At 40.9% G+C, this 24,043-nt stretch overlaps 1 protein-coding gene across 2 annotated transcripts; it reads right to left on the bottom strand.

The window, feature by feature from the left end:
- Positions 1-855: 855 nt before the first annotated feature.
- rfc1 (replication factor C (activator 1) 1) lies at positions 856-21,844 on the bottom strand. 2 transcript variants are annotated; one of them, XM_057843061.1, is made up of 23 exons: positions 21,692-21,844; positions 21,211-21,327; positions 21,065-21,137; positions 18,246-18,347; positions 17,020-17,303; positions 16,844-16,915; positions 14,508-14,585; positions 14,119-14,427; positions 13,808-13,915; positions 13,545-13,724; positions 10,538-10,642; positions 10,028-10,439; positions 9,796-9,911; positions 8,207-8,321; positions 7,848-7,936; positions 7,634-7,771; positions 7,381-7,476; positions 7,061-7,314; positions 6,843-6,960; positions 2,115-2,260; positions 1,836-2,049; positions 1,245-1,427; positions 856-1,182 (listed from the first exon to the last, which is right to left on the bottom strand). In XM_057843061.1, the coding sequence occupies exons 1-23, from the start codon at positions 21,788-21,790 to the stop codon at positions 1,090-1,092; spliced, it is 3,501 nt and encodes a 1,166-aa protein (XP_057699044.1). In that variant the 5' UTR covers positions 21,791-21,844; the 3' UTR covers positions 856-1,089. The 2 variants fall into 2 exon arrangements, with proteins under 2 accessions (XP_057699044.1, XP_057699045.1); XM_057843062.1 differs by having other exon boundaries at positions 856-1,179.
- Between the last annotated feature and the right edge of the window lie 2,199 nt (positions 21,845-24,043).

Raw genomic sequence — 24,043 nt, 5'->3', positions numbered from 1 at the left:
TTTTTCCTGTTACTCGAATTTTCCCCGATATTTTAGATGATACATCATCGATCCAACAAAGAAAAAAAAAAAACTTTTTAAAAGGATAAATATTTGAAAAAGAAAATCACCACCACTCCTTGATGTCTGCGATTTCTGCGTTGCGACCCTTGTTATATTACCGTGTTTCACCCGTAAAATACCCCAAAGTCCGGCTGTGGCCATTCACAGCTGTGTCTTGACACTCTGTGAGACATGCTACATTGAGTTTTTGGATCGAAACAAGGTAAGTACGCAATAATATCTCGTTAAAATTATGGTGTCTTTAATTATGCTCTCTCAGGCTCTCACCTCGAGTTAGGGGTTTAAAATATATAAACAAAATTCAAAATGCCCTCCTGTTCAAAATTTTTCTTCCCCCAGAAAATAGAGATGTTAAGCTTTCAAATGATGTATCCCACCTGCATATAGGACAATTTTGAAATTTGGCCAAATTGGGGGTCTGAGAGTGGAACTTCAAGTCACCTGAGTGTTTTCCGCCATATATATATATATATATATATATATATATATATATGTATTTTTTATTGTTTGTTTGTTTGTTTAATGACCAAAACGTCACATGCCCTATAAAGGTTCAAAGTCTTTAGTTTCAAAAACATTTTTTTTTAACTTTGATAAGTCAGTTTTTCTATAAAAAGGGTTAAAAGTCTTAAAAGTGGCAACTTGTCCACTGTAGTGACAACTGCATGGTTAGCCTGAATATGTAGTTTACTAAAATGGCAAAAAAAGGACCACACAGTCTTTCCAACTTGGGTACTGAAAAAGATCTTCACAAAAAAAAAAAAAAAAAAAAAAAAAAAAAAAGCACACACAAGTGGCATATCTCTCTATTTTACAAAAACGTAATTTACAGACAAAATTAGTAACAAATTGTAACCAAAAGCCAAAAATGTTGCAAAAGTCTTTGAAGCAGATGTCTACATGATTTGAATCCAAAACAGACATGACAAGACGACGCTCAGGAGGCTTTTAAAAAGGGAAAATGAGCACTAAGTGATCATGGTCAGGATGCAGCACATGCCGTTTTGGTTGAAATCAGTACGGTAGTCACTTTTTAGCCTTGCCCTTTCCTTTTCCCTTGCCTTTACCCTTCCCAGAATCCTCGGCCTTTTCCTTCTTGGACTCCTTGGTCTTCCTCTGCTGTTGGAGGAAAATGCAAGCAGATATGATGTTGGATGGAACTTGTGGAAATGTTCACTTACTTTGATCATCGCATCAACGCCAAGGTTGTCGTTCTCATCTTCGGACACCGGCGCGTATTCAGTGTCCTGCATTCCCAGTTCGGAGTCTTCGCCACCGCCGCGCCGCCCCTTTTTGACGGCTGGTAGGGAGTAAGGTGTCAGATGAACCTCTTTGTTGTATGCCCGAGTAAACGCTGCCTTCACCTGGGAGGAGAGAAAAGTATTTAAAAAAGTTTTTTTCTCTCAAGATTACCTACTTACACATGCACATAACTAGCCATGTTCTTTACAAAACTATAATCATGTTAATTAACACTTGCAATAATGACTGTTTTGGTTCATATTTCATTGCATGCTAGCATTTTTTAAAAATAAAACAAGCAATGTTAAATAAAGCCTATTGTTCAAAACACGCAATAGAGAAAAATTGATTGCAGTTTTAGATTCTGCACCCAAGAATTAATCGTAAACAGCTGTGATACTTAAAATTTAGCAATGTTTCTATTAATTTAAAACAAGAGATCGATTAGTTAATGGCTAGATTAAAATCTATTGACGTCAGTGAATGCACTTCTACATAGGAAAGAAAGCCTTTGGCTTCTAATTGCTGACCTTGGAGTCTAGTTTTGAGTAGGGGTCAGGCTGTCCGCCCCAGGAAGCCGCTTCCATCAAGCTGTCCACGTCTTCCCTGACGAGCTGGTAATCGTCCAGCAAACGCACGGCCTGAGCTGCCCCCTCCGCCCCCAGCTCCTGAAGAGGGTTGAGCAGGGCTTGCCGCAGGAAGTAGAGGTAGTCCAGGTTCACCGCTTGTCTGCTGCTCATCGTCCTGCGCCAGACGAGGCACCTTCAGCACCCGGGACGAATAAAAGTGGAATAACCTGTTGCGCTCACTTCAAAGCCATGTGCGAGGTAAGCTCCTGGATAAGGCGGGAATGTTTGCCTGCCGATGAGTTTTTCCCGAGCCAGCTTGGGAAAGTAGGGAATTGATTCATGTAACCTCTCATGAGCTCACCTGGGATTACGCTGGCATATATGGCCTAAAAACAAACAAACAATCCATAGCATCATCCTCATCCTCATGATTACCAAAATTTTCAGACCATAAGGCGCACCTGACTATAAACCGCCACCAGTGTTGTCACAGATGACCCAAATTATGCCTAAAAAGTAATATAGTTACTTTACTGATTAATTTATTATCAAAGTAACAAAATTACTTAAAAGTAATTTATCAGTTACTTTTTTTAAACTTTTTTTTTTTTTTTTTACCAGTTTTTGTCCCTTTACCACCTCAACATAAGATAACACCAGAAAAAAGATATTGCATGTAATTGACTTTCAATTACTGAATTTAAAGGGGAAGATGAGAATTTTTTCACGTTAGGCTTAATCATTGAGTAAGCGGAAGTTTAATTAGTTGATGTAGTTGATTTGAACCACCATTGACTCGCGCTAGCTTAACCACTCTGGAGGCCCTAAAACTAACAAATAACTGACAAACTGCATGGAATTTGTTGAAATCAACTCCACAGACTAATTAATCCCAGCTAACTCGAAGATTAAGCCTAATGTCAAAAGTTCTCAATTTCGGGTTAGGGTTAACAGCATATCAGTGCAAATGTAAAACAATGCAAATTGACTACACAATAATCAACAACACACAAACGAATGGCACAGTGCAATAACCACAAAAGGTACAAGTGGGAGCGGATGCACGCGAACAACCCGGAAGTACGCCGTACGCACACGCGGTCAATTCGGCCACAAAACGTAACGACAACTAAGCACTTTACACTCAATCAGACTTAGAACTAGGGGTGCAACGGTTCAGTTAGCCCACGGTTCGGTTTGAACCTCGGTCTTGGGATCATGGTTTCGGTTCGGTTTGCGTTTTGCATTTTTAAAAAAAACAAGTCTGACTTTCCAAAAGACTGCCTCTATTTTGCTTTTAAGAAAATGAAATAAACACTTAAAGTGTAAACATTTTCAACTGTTAAAATGCCTCTTAGCTCTTTGGCTAGTTTAGTTACTGGCTACTAAAATACACACAAAGTAGAGCAGGGCGGTAAACCGAAAATTTACCGTTACCGAAATTCTTAATGATGACCGACGTAATTTTGACCATGTCGGTAAATTCGGTAATTTAATAAAACAAGAAAATATAGTCTTTTCATCCCGCTTTGACTGTGTTGTTCGGCTATGTTCATTCCCCTTTAAGAAAGCAGTCAGTGCACTTACATCTGGAGTCACGTGGTTTTCAGGAAGCCAAACAAACAGAAGACCGGTAGGCTAACGCTACAAGCAAACGTGATGGAGCCGGGCTTAAGGGAGCTTCGCCAAACTTTCACGCAACATTAAGTAATCTCTTGGCGGGTTCCAGACGGGCTTTCACCCGCTGTCCTCCCTGGTTCTCACGATTTCAAGAGAGGATGCTTTCAGTGCTTTCTTCTGGTAGCCAAGCCACAGGCTAACGCTTGCGGCTAACGGTACAAATGAACGTGATGGAGTCGGATTGCTGCTCTAACCTTGTCGAAAAGGCTGAAATTAATGAGTGGACTGGGCACAGGCATCATCTAGCAATCATTATGTCGCGTTATTTGGTATCTCTGTGTGATTTCCTTGAAAGCTTTCATGATGGTAAAGCACTCAGCATAAAGTATAATCCAACAGTGAAGCCTATATGTAATATGACAGTTTAATGGCCACAGCTATTTTTCTGTATGTGTTTGCTTTATTCTGCCATCATAAAATTTTAAATGTTTCATTGGCATCAGAGCAATACAGCTTTAATCTGGTTGTGTCTGTGTGGGGGGTGCATGCATTAAAAATGTTCTGAGGAGAAAAAAAAAACTGAAACCTGATGTAAACACTTGTGTTGAATAATTATGTCACAGCAGCCATTACCAATAAGTTGTCTGAAGTGTACTGTTAAAGCTGCAAATAATTTGTGTTACAATAGCCACGTTTACATGCTGACTTTTATTCATACCGATTCAAATCATTTCGAATGGAAATTTCACATCAGTGGTTTACATGTCACTTCATCTATTCCGATCCAGTGTTTACATGTGACTGCCTTTATTCCGAAAGGACGTTTGACAACTGCCGTCTGACATGCGCAGATTAATCAAAACAAAGCGTCACGTTGCAAAACATGGAGATCGATCGTCAGATCAGCTGCTGTTTTAACTTTTCGAGTGGAAACAAAACTTCAGAATGATACGACGTTCATTTAAAAAGTTGTCTGGGTGCGCTGTGCGTGTGCTTGGAAGCCATGTTGCAAGTGACGTTACTTACGTCACCAAGTGACGTCACCACGTCAGTACGGAGCATGCGCAGAAGGAACGCAACCAGACACCATTCCGCTTCCCTGTTTACATGATATAATTTTACTTCTAATCGGTTTGGGAAAAGGAATATTCCACCCCTGTGAATCGGAATGAAATTCCATTCGGTTTGGGCCTGTTCATTCCGAATGAGGTGTTTATATGGAACACATTTATTCGGTTTGAACAAATATTCCGATTGTAATTGGAATATTTGGCTCCATGTAAACGTGGCAAATGACATGTTTTTGCACCGTAAACCGTTGCACCGCTTAGAACACATCCAAAAGATGCTAAACGAACACATCACCAACAGGCATAAATGTGCAACACGAATATGATGTAAACAATGGTTGCCGACTTCCCGAGAGCGACGACTACTCACCGTTGCAATGGCAAAGCTACGAAATGGCCATGCATGTAGCGGCTCCAACCTATCGCTGGAACCCTCCAGAATGAAGGAAAAATACTCACGTTCATTCATGGACGCACTAAGATCAACATTTCCTCGCACATCTCGACAGGTGGCTGCACTCGGCTTGAATGTGTACCTGTGCTGGCACAGGCCTTTCTCAATCTCAAAACACTTAGCGGGTGTGACTCGAGACCAAAACAGGAAGTAACTGTGAGCGTTTACCATGGAGGCGAACACGTGGTGGGAACCTTCCTAACATTTTCTATTCAAAATGCTCTTCGTGCTTGCCTACAATAGTCTTCATTCTAAAAACATTACGGGGCAATAACAAAAAATGAACGCACAGACACCAAGGAAACTAACTTTTATCAGATTACTTGTTTGGAAAAATGAACACGTTAGATTATTCGTTATTAAAAGAAAGTAATCAGATTACAGTAACACGTGGCAACACTGGCCGCCACCCACCAAATTTGACACGAAAATAGCATTTCTTTATAGATCAGCTGCACCTCGCAATAAGCCGCAGCTGTCCTCACTGTATTATGAGTTATTTACACTAAAAGACATTACGGGTAAGACTTCATTTGACAGCAACGTCATAAGACTCATAATTATGGCATGACACTGTCATGAGCATTAATGTATTCTTATGACAGATTTAGTATCATCTGGCAAATTATCTCACTTTTGAATTGATGTAAAAGATCTAAGCAGGACATAAATGGAGTTAGTGACAAAATTTGCCGGAGGACACTTAGGCTAGGTTCATACTACAGGTCTTAATCCACGAATCCGATTTTTTCGTGTTTTTCCCCGACTCGAGTCAGGCGTTAACTTGACGGTCTGAACAGGACCAGTCGCATAGAAGTAGACCATTTCAAATCCAATCTGAGTCACTTTTGTATGTGGTCCAAATCAGATCTGGGCCACATTTTTTCTGAACGTGACTGGCGGTCTGAACTGTCAAGACCCCCAGATTGGAATTCATGCAGCAATTACGTCAGCTAGGAGCAAGAGGCACAGAGGACAGCAGCCATGTAGGCATTAGCGCCTAGCTCGAACTCTGCTTTGAAGCACGACGCGGGCTTGACCACAGTCGTAAAAAAATAAAATGAAGAAAAGGATAAACCTTACAATTTTCGATTTCCATTCGGTGCGCCGAATGAGCAATATTTCATTATTGCACACATGGCCGAGTCGGGGCAAACTGACGCACCCACGTCATTTCACGCACACACGTCAAGGATCATGTGTGTGCGTGTATGCGTTCTATCAGTCCATATAAACTTTGAATACAAGACTAAACGGGGATTATTAATGTCTGTTATTTGTGTCCTCTTTTTGGAAATCAAAATATGATCACTCTGTAATGACATACAGCTAGCATGTGTAATTTGTTTTGATGCTTCTGCGCATGCGGGTCTCTTTGCTGAGCGCATCTCGGATTGTGAATTAGTGCACATGCGTGATACTTGAACGGTCTCAATGGACAAAGGCAGTCTGAACGCGCATGAAAAAAAAAAAAAAAACATGGCAAAATATCGGATTTGTGCATTAAGACCTGTAGTATGAGCCTAGCCTGAGTGACATCAGCCGTAAGCATTCATTAATGCCCATGACAGTGTCATGTCATAATTATGACGGTCTTATGACAGTCTTACGACACTGTTGTCAAATAAAGTTTTATCTGTTAACCCAAATAAATCAACAAATAGGACACATTAGACTATAAGCTGCAGGATTCAAAATGAAGGGAAAAAAGTAGCGGCTTATAGTCCGAAAATTACGGTACCCACATCTGAATACAACGATGGTATGAGCGGTAGACTCATCTCATAATATATATCCATCTTTACAATTAAAATTGTGTTTTACCTGAGTGGGTAGCAGGGACCAGTTCTGTCCAGAACGGATGCGTCTGTCCACCAGGTCTCCATCACTGATGGAGTCCGCAGTTTTACTGAGCAGGACCAGATGGGACTTGGCATCACCACTACAAAAAAAAAAAAAAAAAATTGAAATAGTCCATTACTGCTAACTGTATGAAGTTTGAGTGCACAATGTGTCGAAGTCTTACAATGACCTCCCCTTACCCTGCCGCTGCAGGCCGAACATGCACATAGTTCTCCTGGACAAAGAGGGGTGCTAGCGAGTAGTCGTGGAAAAAAAGATCGGACTTATCGATGAGGCTCATACGGGCCGTCTCTTCACCGGCGGCAAACACTTTTCGGCAGACGTCAAAAGGGCCCATCTTCAAGTCCTTGCGGGCGCTGTTGGCGTCCGACTTGCACTGCTCGTAAGTCATAACCTTGTCTTTGGCTGACCACATGCTGAGGTTATGTATCACCTGAGGAAAAAGCACTACATCAGCTGCGAATGATCCTCATCTTGTGTGACGGTTTTTCTTTGAAACCTGTCTGATGTCTTGATTGGAGGCCAAGATTATTTCATTAAGTGCTGGAGGCGGAATCTTGATTCCTTCCTTGAAAGCAATGGACATCATTGCAGCCTGAAAAATGAATAAGTCATCATGAAATGAATCAAAATTAAAAACGGTTTTAAAATAAGGGCCTTTCTTGATGTGACAGAAGACCAGGGTCGAGCACGCAGCCTTTTCGAGTCAGAAAACGGGCACATACCCGCTGCTACCTTAAGTATGTTTTTACCTTAATCTGCTCCACTCGCGGCCTCTGGAAGCGCAGATCAAAGCAGTAATTGGCTAACGATCTGATCTTCTGGTGGTTCCGATCATTGCACATGCAAATGATGGGAATCTTGGAATTTTTGATGAGGCCGATCAATTCCTGTAAGAACAACACAAATGTTGGTCCCAAGAGAAGTAGGTAGAAAAATCAATGAATCGGGAAGCAAAGCGTCTACCTGCATACCGCCCCGATCCTCATTGCCCGCCATGCCGTCCACCTCATCCATGATTAACACGTGTTTAGTGCTCACTTTCTGGGATGTACCTTCCAATCATAGAGCCAGGAGGCATTATATGCATCACTATAGTATTGAATGAAGTTTTTCAACCTATTCTTTTGCCCTGTCGGAATCTGTGGCATGGAATAACGTTACTTCGATTTCTCCTTATAAATAATTTGTACTGGAGAAAATTCACTATTGTGCGACATAAAATGCTTGCCTGTTTTTTGTTTTTAGGTGTAAATATATGCTTTATTGTGGATGCTAATATGCAGCACATTTTCAAGTATGTATTGCCGCAGAAAGGTGTTTACCTTTGTAGAAGCTTTCAATACTGGTATTGTTGAGGGACTCTGCAACCACTTCTTTCAGGTTGGTTTTGCTGCGCGTGCAACTGGCATTCATCTCCACATAGCTGAAGCCCAACTCCTATTGGCCCATCCACAGCGTAATCCAATAGAAATATGAAAACGCATATTAAGCTTCAAGCCCAAAAATGCTAAATGCAATTTATGGCATTATGGGATGTGACACAATTACATGTATGTAACGGGAAACACCAAGGAATAAAGAGGGTTTTGAGCACACAAGTATGTGTTCTATTAGCAACAAAAACACGTTAAGGTCCCCCCAAGAACTCACAATTTTATGTCAAACGTTATTTTCCACGCTTGCTTCTGATCATGAGTCATAAAGCAGGCCAATTTCTCATTGGCTGCTTACGAATCAGGAGTACCACAAAAAGCTAGGGGGAAAAAATTAGACCAAATAATGATGAGAACTAAACTTTTAATTTGATTAGTTATACAATGTCAAAGTTAGCATTTTCAAGATCCAGAAAGGTCTCAGGAGACCAGATTTCCAGGACGTCGTATATACAGTGGCACCTCTACATTCGGATTTATTTCGTTTCAGGATGTGGTTTGTAAGTCGAAATGGTCGTATGTCTAGCATCTAGCGGGATTTTCCCATAAGAATACATTATAATTCGATTAATTCCTTCCACGGCCCAAAAACCTACGCTAAATCCTTAATAAATACTGCAGGTACAATTACAAATAGCAATTACACAAAGCAAAACAAATACGTTATAAATACAAATCAGAATAATAATAATGTAACGAATTGGGTTCTAATGTGGCGTTTGCACTTTGCATGCTGTTCCTAAACGCACCGTGTGACTGATGCGCGAGAGGTGCGGAAGAGTGGGAACTTGGAAGCTTTTCATTTCTCATGTTCTGTTGTTGTTGGCTATGACGGACAGTAGCGGTCTTGTGTTGCGTTGCACAAGTTCTGAAATAAATTATTAAAAACCTGACGAAGCTGGCGACTTCCTTGCCGATGTTACAATAACAATGAGAGTCGTCTTTGAGATTGTAGACATATTCCAGCTCCATTGTCGAGCCAGTTCTTTTTTCTACCATTTTCGTCATTTCAATGGGAGGTGTCACCTTTTCCCTTTTTTAACCACCTGCACTAACCTTCTTGGGCCACATGTCGATTTTTCCCCACAAGAAAATCCACCATGCTGCAGTCTTGCAGGAAAAAAATGAAACTGCGACGCTGTTGTAATTTGTCGTATTTCGAGCATGTCGTCGTATGTCGAGACAGATGACAAGTCAAATTGTATGTCTGATGTTAAAAGGATTGCAGCAGCCTGCCTTCAATTTCTAACTGGTGAAGAATAGTGACACCTTGAAATATTGTCATGAATTGCAAGCTTGAATGCAGTGAATTGCACACGCATGAGACCGTGATTGCAAGCAAACGAGCGAGGAAAACACAATTTTACACAAAATATTATTGGAAGGAAAAAAAAAAAAAAAAAAAAAAAAGGTTTGACGTCCTTGGACACTATAAAATTTTGGCATACACTATATTGCAGTAGTAGTGTTTGGTGCACCTTGCAAACCAGGGCCGCTGTAGTGGTCTTTCCCACGCCTGGCGGGCCAGAGAGAAGAGCCGCCTTGAATCCCGATCCGTCATCTTTTCCTGCCCCAAACTTTCCAAATCTGGCAGCTATACCCCAAAACATAAAAGGCATGTAACCACTTTTTTAGGGGAAAAATGGATGAAACTTGACATCTTGTTGGTGTACAAACAAGAATAGCAAGACAGACAAAGCTGGTCCTTACCTGGTGGCTTTGAGCCGGTCCCGCTGTGGTGCTTGTACCAGTTTTGCAGCCAGCGCAGCAGTTTGTTTGCGCAGCTCTGGTCCCCATGCTGACCGATCAAAGCCTTCAGAGAGCATGGGCGGTATTTGTCGACCCATAGAAGAGAGGAACCTTCCTCTTTGACGGATTTCGTTTCAGAAGATGAGGTGGAGGAAGAAAGTCCCAAATCCCTACGAGCAGTTTGAGACGAGCCTCTTCCAGTTGGGGTTCCGCCATCTATGTTCTTGGCACTGTGGCTGGTTATCCGTCCCGTCTTTGAAGGACTCGGAGTATGAGGGGACTTTGAGTTTCCTTTGGAAGGCGAGATCTTTGAAGTTTTAGGTGTGAACTTTGAGGCCGAGCCAGGAGGAGTCCTGGTCTTCAAGGCCTTACTCTAAATGGTGAAATTAATTCAACAGAAAATCATTCAAATATAGCTTTCTGTAACAAAACAAGCTTTGCTTTAACAAAACAAATGTACTGACTACTAACCTCAGCCTCTGCAGCAATCTCATACTTGGACTTCTTTCCTGGTTTTGTCCTGATCAGCTCCAACAGATCATCCTCGCTAAGAATTTTGGTACCGAAACTCTCTGCCTGAGTGTCATCAGAGCCACACACAAAAATACGAAGCCAAAATTATTACTTTTGCTTGAAGTGTACTTGCAACCTAAAAGACAGTTATTTATAGAGTTGTCCAATTTTATCAGGTAGCCAATGATATAAGCCGATAAAAGCACTTTAAAATGATATTGGATAATATTGACATTAGAGCTGAAACGAATACTCGAGCAACTCGAGTAACTCTGGTTTAAAAACTGATACGAGTAATTTTATTCACCTCGAGTAATCGTTTATTTTGACAGCTCTAAGCATCACGTTTTGCTCGGACTACTTTTAATGCGGCACAAAGCGCTGATGTCACGTGCGTAGAGGAAGAAGCAAAAAACAAAACAAAACAAAAAAAACTTACTGCAACCGATAGCCGCAACAAACGACGCCGACGTTGCTAAATACTTGGCCGCACGATGCTATGTCGGTAGGTAGCGTCTGATGAGTCTCATAGAGATCACATGTATGTTGAACTAGATGCCACTTGACAGACTCGGCCGCGTCTGGGCAGCGTTAGTAAACAGCCACCATCTTAAAGCAGTAGAGCGCTAAGCGCTAATAAAGAGCGCTAAGCGCTAATAAATAAAGATTAACGTTACTGTCTCTAACTCAAGTAACGTTAGCCCTGCAGAGGGCTAGATTTCTATTAATTATGACCACTGTCGATGCGTGGCTAGCGTGTCTTGCATACAGGCTTTAACATAACATAGCGTTGTGGAGTGATAAAGGTGTAAAATAAAAACTCAATAATGCTAACTATCAATTTTAGCTCAGTAGTCATTGCTGGATAAAACACCAAGTAGCACTGGTCCCTAATGTGCTCCAATACAGCCTGTATCATACATTTATTTTGAACACTGCAAAAACTCAAAATCCTATCAGGACTTACAGTTTAGACTAACTTAAAACTTAACTAGAACTTAAAAATGGCTTGACACAAATAGAAATTCAATTGAAACACGTGGGAAAAAAATCCCAACTTTTAAGTGATGTGTGTTATCAAGCGTAACGGCATTTTTTTAGGTATATATATATATTTTTTTAATAAGATCTAAAGGTTTTTGAGTGAATGCAGTGAATTAGTCTTTTTTTTTTAATTCTAGTTACATCTGAGATGCAATTGTTGGCTGCTTTCAACAATATAGATCGAAAATAAAGACATTGATTGACTGAAAATGGTTCAAGATTAGATGAAATGTCTTGTTTTCTCATGTATATCTATAATTGCTGTTCACCTAAAAACATATTTGTTTCATCCGATTACTCGATTGAATTTTCAGTCGATTACTCGATTACTAAAATATTCGATAGCTGCAGCCCTAATTGACATCAGTTTTTCATTATCGGTTTTGGGCCAATATGCATGTTGCCTTCAAAGTGAATGTAGACGCCTTCTCCCTTTGTACACGGGCTGGTCACAGCTTAAGCAATAAGCATCACTGCTGTGCTATTATTTAAAAAATACAACTTCTTAAAAAATAAAAAAAATAATAAAGCCTAGAACCAGGTTACCGGTCATTATCTGTTATGGGCCAATATGCATGTTGCCTTCAAAGTGAATGTAGAAGCCTTTTGCCTTTGTACACAGGCTGGTCACAGCTTAGCACAGCAGTGATGCTTATTGACCATTATATGTCTCCAAACTGAGGCAATGTTTACATGTAGCAGGGTTTTTCAAAACCGAAGATCCTGCCCTAATACATCGGGAAAAAGTAATTACGCCCAACAGCACGTTTGTAGAAAAAAAAAGCTTCCATACTCAACCGCATTCATTAATTTCTAAGTACATAACAATGCGAAAAAAATAATTGTAATACCCCCATGCTTTTGCATGTGCTCTTCAGTATGAAGCACTGCAAGAGTTTGTAAATAAATAGAAGCAAAAAAACACCTGTAATATACTCCAAATGTAAACATTGGTCTCATGAGTGACATAGGGACAAAGTTTGTCGCGGTTAGTGACGGATCCAGTTAAATCTTTGGTTATCCGTGCCCCCATGATGGCGCCAAAAACACAGAATTCGCTCAGCTTCACTTCTGAGTTTTTAAGAACCTTCATTTAAATGCGCGTGTGGATGATAGGCCAAACCGTAGAAAAAGTTCTTTTTGCCAAATACCCTGCTACAAGTAGACATGGCCTAACATGCTTTGGATTTGTTATGTCAGCACTATTATTAGTAAACCATCACAATACAATTAGCCATAAAATGCTAAGTCTACGACTGCATATATCGATATCAAATATTTTTAAGTTGTACAATATCGAGATACTGGTTAAAAAGTCATTAGCGGACAACTATAGTAATTTGTGTAGACATTACATGTGAAAGCTGGACTGTACAAATACTTTGAATGACGTGGAATCGTGTATACATTTGGTGAGTTAAGTTTAAAGTCAATGAGAATGAATTAGGAGATTTTGGAGTTTTTTTTTTTTGAAAGTTGAAAATTACACTCAATGTAAATTGAATCTACTGAACAATTTGAATTGTGGATGGCAAAATGGGAACGGTTGTTTTACATGTGCCACTGGGAATAAATGTGAAACTATGCGGATAGCATGAAAATAAATTTTGAGGGATGTGAAGTTGTGAACCCTGTTGAGTTAAATGTCCCGTTGGAATAAAGTGAGGATGTTTTGGTTGAAAAACATCCTCACAATCGCGATTTGGGAGGGACATTAAACTTTTGGTCCGAGAAATATACATGCCTTGGTGGCATGAATTTATGGAGTACATGACGTTGGAATGGTGACAATTGGCTGAAGCATGTACAAGTAGAAGCATGCCTAAAAAAAGAGTGCGGGATGAAAATTAGCAAGAATATAAGCATGACATGTAAAAAAAAAAAAAAAAATAAGAAAATAAAAAATAGGGGTGTTGGCCACCTTCTCCAGCTTTGAGACACCACTGTCTCGGCCCTGCACCAGGTAAGTGGTTTTCTTGCTGACATTGCCTGTCACTTTGCCACCGTAGCGCTCGATGAGGGATTTGGTGTCATCTCTCTCCAGTGACTCGAGAACACCCGTCAGCACAAATACGCAGCCTTCCAAACAGTTCTCTGCACCCTGGAATACCCACAACAGTTGACGATGAGCAATAGTCCATGACGCGTGAAGCAAATTGATAGCTGATGACTTGAACGCGGCACCGTGGGGATTTCTTTGGAGCCCAGAGCTCGTGGTCCATCTCTGTTCAGATAATTCCTGTATGCTGACGCATTAAGCTTTTTCTTCTCTGCTTCATCAGTCCTTGTGCTCTAACATATGTACAAAAAACATATCAGTTGATGGTTGCTTCATCACGAAGTACAAATCAATAAAAAGTATTGGTGACTAAATTGAATGGAGGGGGTCCACAATCACAACGCCAACCAATTCCGAAAATTATTTTGGCGTGACAAATGTATTAAAAAAGCAACCAGCCCAGAATACCACCTATACAATGGGAATTGCAACTCACCACTGGCTCAGTAGGAGATGTTTGAAGTGCAGTTCCTTTTTTGGACTTTTCACTGCTCGACACAGTCAACGGCTCCTTTTTGGGAGATACTTTCAATTTTGTCAGTGCTCGGTCATCTTTTTCCTCATCCTTTTTCTTCATCATCCCCAGTTTGGAACTGGGTTTGACAGGAGCAGGGCTTTTCTTGGGTGTAGGCCCAATCACATCCTCTGACATGCTGTCCTTCCTGCTACTCTTTGACGGGCTAAGTGCACTCCTCTTTCTGGGGAACGCACCAAAATCCTCATTTTTACTCGTGCTCTGACAAACCTTGACGAAAACATGACACAAAGGACAGGTTTAAAAACTGATATGAAACAAAAAAAATCCGGCTTCAAATTTCTTATCACCTTCTTTGCTTGTGGTTCTTCATCCAGCATCGCAAGTGTTCGTGCAAAGTCTTCATCCTCATGGACCTGCTTCTCCAGCTAAGTAAGGCCCGATTGAGAAAGCATTTATTAACCGCAAGTCCCAAACAGGTCAGACAGGTTTCAACATGTGAGATTTAAGACCACCTAATTTACTCGTTGTTCTTCTTACTACACGTAGAAATAGCTAGCACATCATATACAGTTCAGCCACACTGGGGAAGGGAAGGTGAGTAATTTCCCCCTACAAAATACTCTCAACTCGCTAAATTTTCGATGGGTTTACAAACCGTTTCATTACCTTAGGAATGTAAATTGATTGGCTCGATCTTGAGAAAATGTATTTTTTTAATATGCAGTACAATTACTATATCTCTGACATATATGATTAAACAAGCCATTTGACAATTGATCACTCTACAGTTACTGTATGTCAAAGTACACACTCAATTGACAGTAACATTGTTTATCGAACGGCCCTGACATAAAATGGCTAACGGGTGACAACGCCTATCCCTATTGGTTCACAGCACACATCAACCCTATATACAGTGAGGAGCAGAAGTATCTGCACCCCTTGTGATTTTGCAAATTCACCCACTTAGAAAATAGGTAGAGGTCTGAAATTTCAATCATAGATGCATTTCCTCTCATAGAGACACAATATGCGGGGAAAAATCCAGAAATTCCATTGTATGATTTTTTTTAGAATACCTTATTTGTAATTTACTGGGGTTCATAAGTATATTTGTACCCCTGAGAATCAGCTATAATAATGAGTTGTCAGTCTACCTTAAAAAAAAAAAAAAAAAAAAGTCCACATTTACCCCGTGAGTAACCACCCAACCACCCGTTTGAGCTCATAATTGTCACCTGTGCACCCCACAGTCAGTCATTATCCACTACCTCCTGCTACCATGGGCAAGACCAGAGAGCTTTCAAAAGACAACAGAAAAAAATCCTGAGCTCCACAATGCTGGAAAAGGCTATGGGACCATTGGAAAGCAGCTTGGTGAGAATAAATCAACAGTTGCAGCATTTGTTAGAAAATGGAAAAGGCTAAAAATGACTGATAATCTACCTCTGACTGGGGGTCCATGTAAAATCTCTCCTCAGGGGCCATCACTCATGATGAGAAAAATGAGGGCTCAGCGTAGAGCTACACGGCAGGAACTGGTCAATGACCTAAAGAGAGCTGGATGAAGAGTTTCAAAGGCTACTGTCAGTAGAAAACTATGGTGCAATGCTTTAAAACCATACATAGCTCAGAAGGTTCCCGTTGAAGCCAGTACATGTGAAGGCCCGTCTGACGTTTGCCAGGGACCATCTGAATGATGCAGAAGGGCCATGGGAGAAAGTCATGTGATCAGATGAGACCAAAGTAGAACTTTTTGGTGCAAACTTTACTCGTCGTGTGTGGAAGAAAAAGAAGGATGAGTACAATCCCAAGAACACCATCTCCAGTGTTAAGTATGGGGGTAGAAACCTCATTCTTTGGGGCTACTTTTCTGCAAAGGGGACGACTGTACTGTATGAAACAGAGGATTAATGGTGAAATGTATCAGATTTTGAGCCACAACCCCCTTCCCTCAGTCAGAGACTTGAAACTGAGTCGTGGCGTGATCTTCCAACATGACAACGATCCGAAGCACACAGTCAAACTGACCAAGGAGTGGTCTGTCTCCAGACCTCAATCCAATAGAAAATCTTTGGATGGAGCTGAAACCTCTCAACGACACTCGAAACATGACAGATCTAAAGAAGATTTGCGCCAAAATCCCTGTTTCCATATGTGAAAACCTGGTGACCTCTTTAATTGCAAACAAAGGCTTCTGCACTAAATATCAGCACTGATAAGGGTGGAAATATTTCACTCCTCATTGTATGTAGTATCTATGGTTGTGCATGATATATATATATATTTTTTTACATTTTAACGGTTAAGGAGACAATTGTATTTAGCGCCTAAATCTTAACAAAACAAATGGGCCACAGGTGTGAAAGCCCCCTTAGATTCAACTTCTAACGAGTGGTATCTGAAAGCTGCTACAGGGACAAAACCCCAAATTAATGGTGAAGCAGATGTGTTGCCTCCTATACAAGTATTCACTACAATTCTGACTTCATTCTGTGTTCTGTAAATTAAAAAATAAATAAAATCAGAGTGGCGCAGTGAGTACAGAACTCTACCATGGAACGAGGATGGATTTCACTGAACTCATTGTCTACCATTGATGGCGTCAATGACAGCCCGTGAGTTCATTTCTAGTAACTCACTGGCTGCCATTAATTGTGCTGTTGTGATTTGCACCATTTACCTCAGCATCCTCAAGCATTTGCAGGTGTCTAGCAATTTGCTCATCGCTCAGATCATCTTTGTCTTGGATGGGCTGAGAACAATAGTTATTAGTGACCATTAGGTATCGTTTTGGCAGCTAAAGATTAGAAGCAGAGTGTTGAAGTGAGACAACTGTAAATGTTCATCACTACTCACAGTCTTTCGTTTAGTGCTGCCGACCAGCTTCTTGTCCGAGCGCTGGATGCTTCCGTTGCCGAAGTAGTCAAAGACGGAAGTAGGGGTTTGTTTGGTCTGAGGGGGTGGCACAGTCTTTGATGTGGTAGGCGTGGTGGGACATTTGACTCCAATTTTCAAGTGAGAGGACGACTTGTTGGAAGACGCAGACGCTTTACCACCAGGGCTTGAGCTAATCTTTTCAGCAGCATCATTTTGCTTAGTTGTGGAGGCCTTCAAGGATTCAAAGCTGTCACTGTCCGAGTCTACAATCATAAAGACATTAAAATACCATTTGATTTTTATACAGAGACGCAGTTAACACAACTCAACAGCTCAAAGGTAAAACAATCTTTTTAAATTGTTTGGAGGACTGTGCGATTTAGAAATAGGACAAGTACCACGTCATCAGATATATTGTATTGTATTCTACTGTAGAGATAGACCGATTATTCAGCCGGGCAGATTATCGACACCGATATGCCTCTGTCTCGCGCACTAGTAGCCTTTCCACCTTTTTAGGGCCCTCAAAGCGCTTCACACTATATCCTCATCTACCTACTGGTGACGCAGCACCAGGAGCAACGTGGGGTTTAGTATCTTGCTCAAAGATACTAAGTCGAGGTCATCAGGGCAGAGAATTCATGGAAAAATTCAATGAGCTATCATCTAAGTTTTTATTTATCTTTACAAGAGGTGCTGCTCAGCCTGAAAACTCCCTATATTTTTGTTGTATTTTCTGTGGAAGATTTTCAGAGAGCTATTAGTTTAACCTTTTAGTCAACATTACAAGAGATGTTTCTGAGTCTAGGAAATTCAGGCACTTCTGGAGCTATTATTTTCTATTTGTGTGATTCAATAAACATGCTTTAGGGATTTCAATAAAGTTCAGTGATTGCATTATTAAATTTTTTTACTCCATATTTTACAGCAAATTAATATCGGCTCCAAAAATCTGTTATAGGCCCCTCTAACTACTAATAATCGGTATCGGTCCTGAAAAACCCATATCCGTTGATCTCCATTCTACCATTATAGCTGGAATCTTTCTGCTGACAATGGAAAGCACGCGTGCTACACAAAGCTGGAAAGTAAATATTCAGAATGGATTCATTCCACACAGAACTGTGTATTTTATTCTTATTATGATAGCACATAAATATAGCATTTCAAAAAGGGTGCGTAGACATTTTTACTATCAATTTTACCTGTTTCCAAGACACAGTCAACAGGCTCTTTCTTCAAAGAATGGGTAGCCTTGCTAACTTTCTTTTTCTTAGACTGCTTGTCTCGCTCCTCTGAGTCAGAGTCTGAGGAAACAAAAACAAGCAAGCAAACGAAAGCTAGTAAAATGAAACGCTTATTGGCAAATGACACAATTTGGTATGTGGTCTGAACTGTATACAGGTAGTCCTTGGGTAGCGACGTACCCGACTTGCGTGATTTCGACTTTACGACGCTGAAGTCTCGGTTTTTGGTTTGTGATGCATAAGCCTGTCGCAATATGCAATTATTTCATTTATCGCGCGATTAATAAAAATGAAGGCAGTAATTTTTCCGCTGCGATTTATCGCCGCGCGTGCACGTGCGTAGCAGACGTGCTGTTAAAAGTTCGGATTCCTCGTTACCAACTGCGCAAAATACATCTTCGTTCCACGTCCGGCAAAAACTAGCGCCGGACCCAATCGTTCCCATTATATCCTATTGTTCAACGTACACCGGCCGCGTCAGTGCTCCGGAGTGACTGTGGACCATCATTCAGATTCAGATCTTCTAAAAAATGCCGCGATTGACCCCATTTCCGATCATGTGATAAGATCGGGACCTCGCTAATGCAGGCATGAAAATGGTCAGGGGTTAAAAAGGTGAGAAGGGTGTGGAGGAAATACAGTGTATCACAAAAGTGAGTACACCCCTCGCATTTCTGCAGATATTTAAGTATATCTTTTCATGGGACAACACTGACAAAATGACACTTTGACACATGAAAAGTATATAATAAAGTTTATTTATTTTCCCCTCAAAATAATTCAAAATATAGCCATTAATATCTAAAACCCTGGCAAAAAAGTGAGTACACCTCTTAGAAACAACATCCCTAAATGTCCAAATTGAATACTGTTTGTCATTTTCCCTCCAAAATGTCAAGTGACTCAGTGTTACTAGGTCCAGGTGTGCATAGGGAGCAGGTGTGTTCAAATTAGTAGTGCATCTCTCACACTCCCTCATACTGGTCACTGAAAGTTCCAACATGGCATCACATGCCAAAGAACTCTCTGAGGATCTTAAAAGACGTATTGTTGCACTACAAGAAGAGAGCCAAGGCTACAAGAAGATTGCCAACACCCTGAAACTGAGCTGCAGCACAGTGGCTAAGATCATCCAGCGTTTTAAAAGAGCAGGGTCCACTCAGAACAGGCCTCAGGTTGGTCGTCCAAAGAAGCTAAGCGCACGTGCTGAGCGTCACATCCAAATGCTTTCTTTGAAAGATCATCGCAGGAGTGCTGTCAGCATTGCTGCAGAGATTGAAGAGGTGGGGGGTCAGCCTGTTAGTGCTCAGACCATACGCCCCACTCGACATCAAATTGGTGTGCATGGGTGTCACCCCAGGTGGAAGCCTCTTCTAAAGACGGTACACAAAAAAGCCCGCAAACAGTTTGCTGAATACATGTCAACAAAGCACATGAATTACTGGAACCATGTCCTATGGTCTGATGAGATGAAGATTAATTTGTTTGGTTCTGATGGTCTCAAGCATGCGTGGCAGCAACCAGGTGAGGAGTACAAAGAGTGTCATGCCAACAGTCAAGCATGGTGGTGGGTATGTCATGGTCTGGGGCTGCATGAGTGCTGCAGGTGTTAGAGAGTTACATTCCATTGCGGGAAACATGAACTCCAACATGTACTGTGAAATACTGCAGCAGAGCATGATCGCCTCCCTCCAGAAACTAGGTCCAGGGCAGTGTTCCAGCATGACAATGACCCCAAACACACCTCAAAGAGGAAACTTAATTGTGTCGCCAAAAATAAATAAATAAATAAATAAATAACATTTTTTAAAAAAAAAAACGTAAGAGTCGCACGCCTGAAAAAAATTGAACTGAACTACTTGTCAATATTTGTGAAAATACTTTTTTTCAATGTTGTATTTCACTTGTTTTCTTCACTATCAATCTTTTCAATTTGTAAATAGATGTGTGTTCGAGAAGCTTAATTGCATGTACGTATTAAGTTTTGATAAGGTGATGGGTACAATACCTAACCTCACAAAGAGATATCCTCCAAACCCTTTTTGTATTAGATTATATATAGATTTTTCTCACTATTTTGCACTGTATATAACTTGTTTTGACCATAGTGTGTGTAAAGGGCAAAAACGCCTATGACCATACTTGCAGTTTGTGTTGAATTGTCAAACAAATAACTATTCAGTCTTATTTTTTTCTTTTGAAAGTTCATCCTTACAATATGAATAAAAAATATCAAGCTTCAAAACAGTTGGTCGAGCATATTTGGTTGTCAATGGGACATCAACATTACAAATTTTAAAAAAAGATTTTGGGATTTTTGTCTTTTTGGGTCCAAAATGTTGATTATAATTGGTCAGTGAAGAAAACAAGTTTGAAGATGAAAGTTATGGTGTCCTGAAGAAAGGGACCCAACCTGGCCATTGTGAACAATTTTTTTATTGAAATATAAAGGCAACATCAAAGGCACGCAAATTCGGCCAAAATAGGCTTCGTGTTAAAGGGTTCACGGGTGTTTAGGGGTACTTAAATTAGTTAATTCCAACTTACGCGGAAATTCTGGTTACGTCGCCATCATAGGAATGGAACTCGTTCGTAACCCGGGGACTACCTGTACTTTAAAATTCTTTAATCTCTTAAATACTATAGGGGGTAAAAATGATGTTATCTTATTTGTTGTATTAAAAGAAACATCAGCAGTAGATAAGTAACAGTATCAATTGTCATGGCTTTAAAAGATCACTTACAAGGTGATGTGCAAATCTCAGGGAAGTCCTTACCTGATTCTATGACTGCATGTTTTTTCCGTTTTTTGTCATGTACACGTTTCCCTTCTGTTTCTTGTTTCTTCGTCTAAAACAAAGAAAAATGCGAAAATAAAAGAGAAGCCATTCCACGGCGGTAACTCAAAATGTCATTGTCTTGCCTTGGAGCCTTTCTTTTTTTTCACCTCTTCCTCTGAGGAAATGGGATTCCTCTTCGTGCTCGTGTTTCCATTAGGAGTCGCTTTCTGTGTTGACGGCGCAAAGAACCGCCGGATGTCCTACATCAAACAAAACCAAATGAGAAATACACTGATTAAACATAAACTAATTGAAGAGATGCGATAACTGACAGGGATGAAATGAAATCAATACCATTCACTCAACTCTAGTTATTGACTCGGTGACTTACATACAGATGCATGAAAGTACCGTGGGAAAAAATCGTGTTATTTTAAGAAGATAAAATTGGTCAGCGTCATTATTGTTGATACGCGCGTTGATCGATTTAGCTAACGGGTCAGTACAGGCGTTGTGACGACGTCGAAAGAGCCTAAAAGACAGCTGTCCCGTCTTAAAAGTTAGTATAATGCAGCAGACGGCTTGTACTTTCGGAAAACGCAACAACCATAATTACATCATTACCATTATGAACACGTCTTCCTCAGTTTTGTCAGGTTTGCTGTCAGTGAAAGATGGAAATCGCTCAGCAACTTGGCGCGAAGTAGTACTCAGTTGTCGCATGAAGATGACGTCTCTATTATCAGTGTTGATAGACAAATATATATCACGCGACGTTAAGCTCCAAGCTGTACGTTAACGTTTCCGCCATTTTGGATGTGGTATTTGGCGCTTCCTATGTAGCTGCAGACGCCGCAAACGGATCAAAATGAGGGTAGCATCACTTTGAAGTAGATTTGTGTCTTTACTATTCGATTAAAAAAAATAATAATAATAAGTTGCTTTAATCAAAAAGAAAGTTGCTTCAGTCAAAATATATATTTTCAATTAAAAAAAAGTCACTTCAATTAAAAAAAAAAGTGTTTGAATGCAAAAATAAATCTGAAACTCAAAAAATGCATTTGAAAACTGTTTTTCTCTGATTTATTTTTATTTATTATTATTATTTTTTGATTGAAACAATGTTGTTTTGCGTTTAGGCCACATTTTGGTTATACATCTGTGTCTTTATTATTCCATCAAAAAATAAGTTGCCTCTAACAAAAAAATATTTTCAAAAGAAAAATCACTTCAATCAAAAAAGAAAAAGTTCAATCATAGAATAAAAGTATTCAAATGCGAAAAAATATTTGAGATTCAAAAATTTGCATTTGAAAACATTTTCATTGATTGAAGGAACTTTTTGTGTTACGGCCATATTATGGGTTGGACGTTTGTGTCTAAATCATTCAATCCCCCCAAAAATTGCTGCAATCCAAAAAATATATTTTATATATATTGGTGGGTATGGTCTCTCCTCTCAAGCTCGGGTCCTCTACCAGAGGCCTGAGAGCTTGAGGGTTCTGCGCAGGATCTTCGCTGTCCCAAGGATTGCGCTCTTCTGAACGGAGATGTCGGTCGTTGTTCCTGGTATCTGTTGGAGCCATGCACCCAGCTTGGGGGTTACTGCCCCTATAGTGTCCCGATCACTACTGGCACCACTGTTGCCTTCACTCCCCACATTTTCTCCAACTCTTCCTTCAACCCTTGATATTTCTCCAGCTTTTCATCTTCTTTTTTCCTGATGTTGCTAACGCTCAGGATTGCTACATCTATCATACTGCCGTCTTCTGATGTTTATCCACCACTACTATGTCAGGCTGGTTGGCCATCACCAGTTGGTCTGTCTGGATCTGGAAGTCCCACAGGATCTTGGCTTGGTTGTTCTCGATCACCTTTAGAGGTGTCACCCACCTTGACTCCGGGGTCTCCAGTCCGTACTCGGCAAAGATGTTCCTGTGCACTATGCCTGCTACCTGGTTATGTCGTTCCATGTATGTCTTGCCTGCCAGCATCTTACACCCTGCTGTGATGTGCTGGACTGTGTCAGGGGCCTCTTTGCACAGCCTGCACCTGGGATCCTGTCTGGTGTGATAGACCCCGGCCTCTATTGATCTTGTGTTTAGGGCCTGTTCTTGTGCTGCCATGATCAGTGCCTCCGTGCTGTCCTTCAGTCCGGCCTTTTCCAGCCACTGGTATGTTTTCCCCATGTCAGCTACCCCCTCAATTTGTCAGTGGTAAACACCATGCAGGGGCTTGTCCTTCCATGATATCACTTCAGGGCCCTTCTCCTTACTAAGCTTCTGTTGCCTGAGGCATTCACCAAGCAGGTCATCACCGGGGGCCAATTTCATGACGTACACTTGGAGGGATGTAGTTTCCTCCTGGATATTGGCTCTGATGCTCACTAGTTCTCGGCCTCCCTCTTTCCGCTTTGTGTAGAGCCTCAAGATGCTGGACTTAGGGTGAAACCCTCCGTGCATTGTAAGGAGCTTCCTTGCCTTGATGTCGGTAGCCTGCATCTGTTCCAACGGCCAGGATATGATGCCGGCAGGGTATCTGATTACTGGTAGGGCATAGCTGTTAATGGCCTGGATCTTATTCTTGCCATTCAGCTGACTCTTGAGGACCTGCCTCACCCTCTGTAAGTATTTGGTTATGGCAGACCTCCTAGTTGCTTCCTCATGGTTCCCATTTGCCTGTGGGATCCCCAGGTATTTGTAGCTGTCCTGCACATCAGTAATGTTACCTTCAGGTAGTTCAGCCCCTTCAGTTGAGATCACCTTCCCTCTTCTGGATACCATTCGCCCACACTTATCTAGTCCGAATGACATCCCGATGTCCCGTCTGGAAGAGATAGGCTTTGAGATCTGTGTGTGTATCTGGTGTGTGTGTGTGTGTAGCCTTCACTGTTGGCTTGATTGTTGTTAGCCCTAATATTTGGAGAGACAGCAGGAACTAAAAGTGATATTTGCATGTGGCAAAATTGATTTTGCC

This window comes from Corythoichthys intestinalis, chromosome 8 (assembly GCF_030265065.1).
Source record: "Corythoichthys intestinalis isolate RoL2023-P3 chromosome 8, ASM3026506v1, whole genome shotgun sequence".
Lineage (NCBI taxonomy): Eukaryota > Metazoa > Chordata > Actinopteri > Syngnathiformes > Syngnathidae > Corythoichthys > Corythoichthys intestinalis.
The sequence above is the reverse complement of the archived record's forward strand: the minus strand, read 5'-3'. Positions and strand labels throughout refer to the sequence as shown.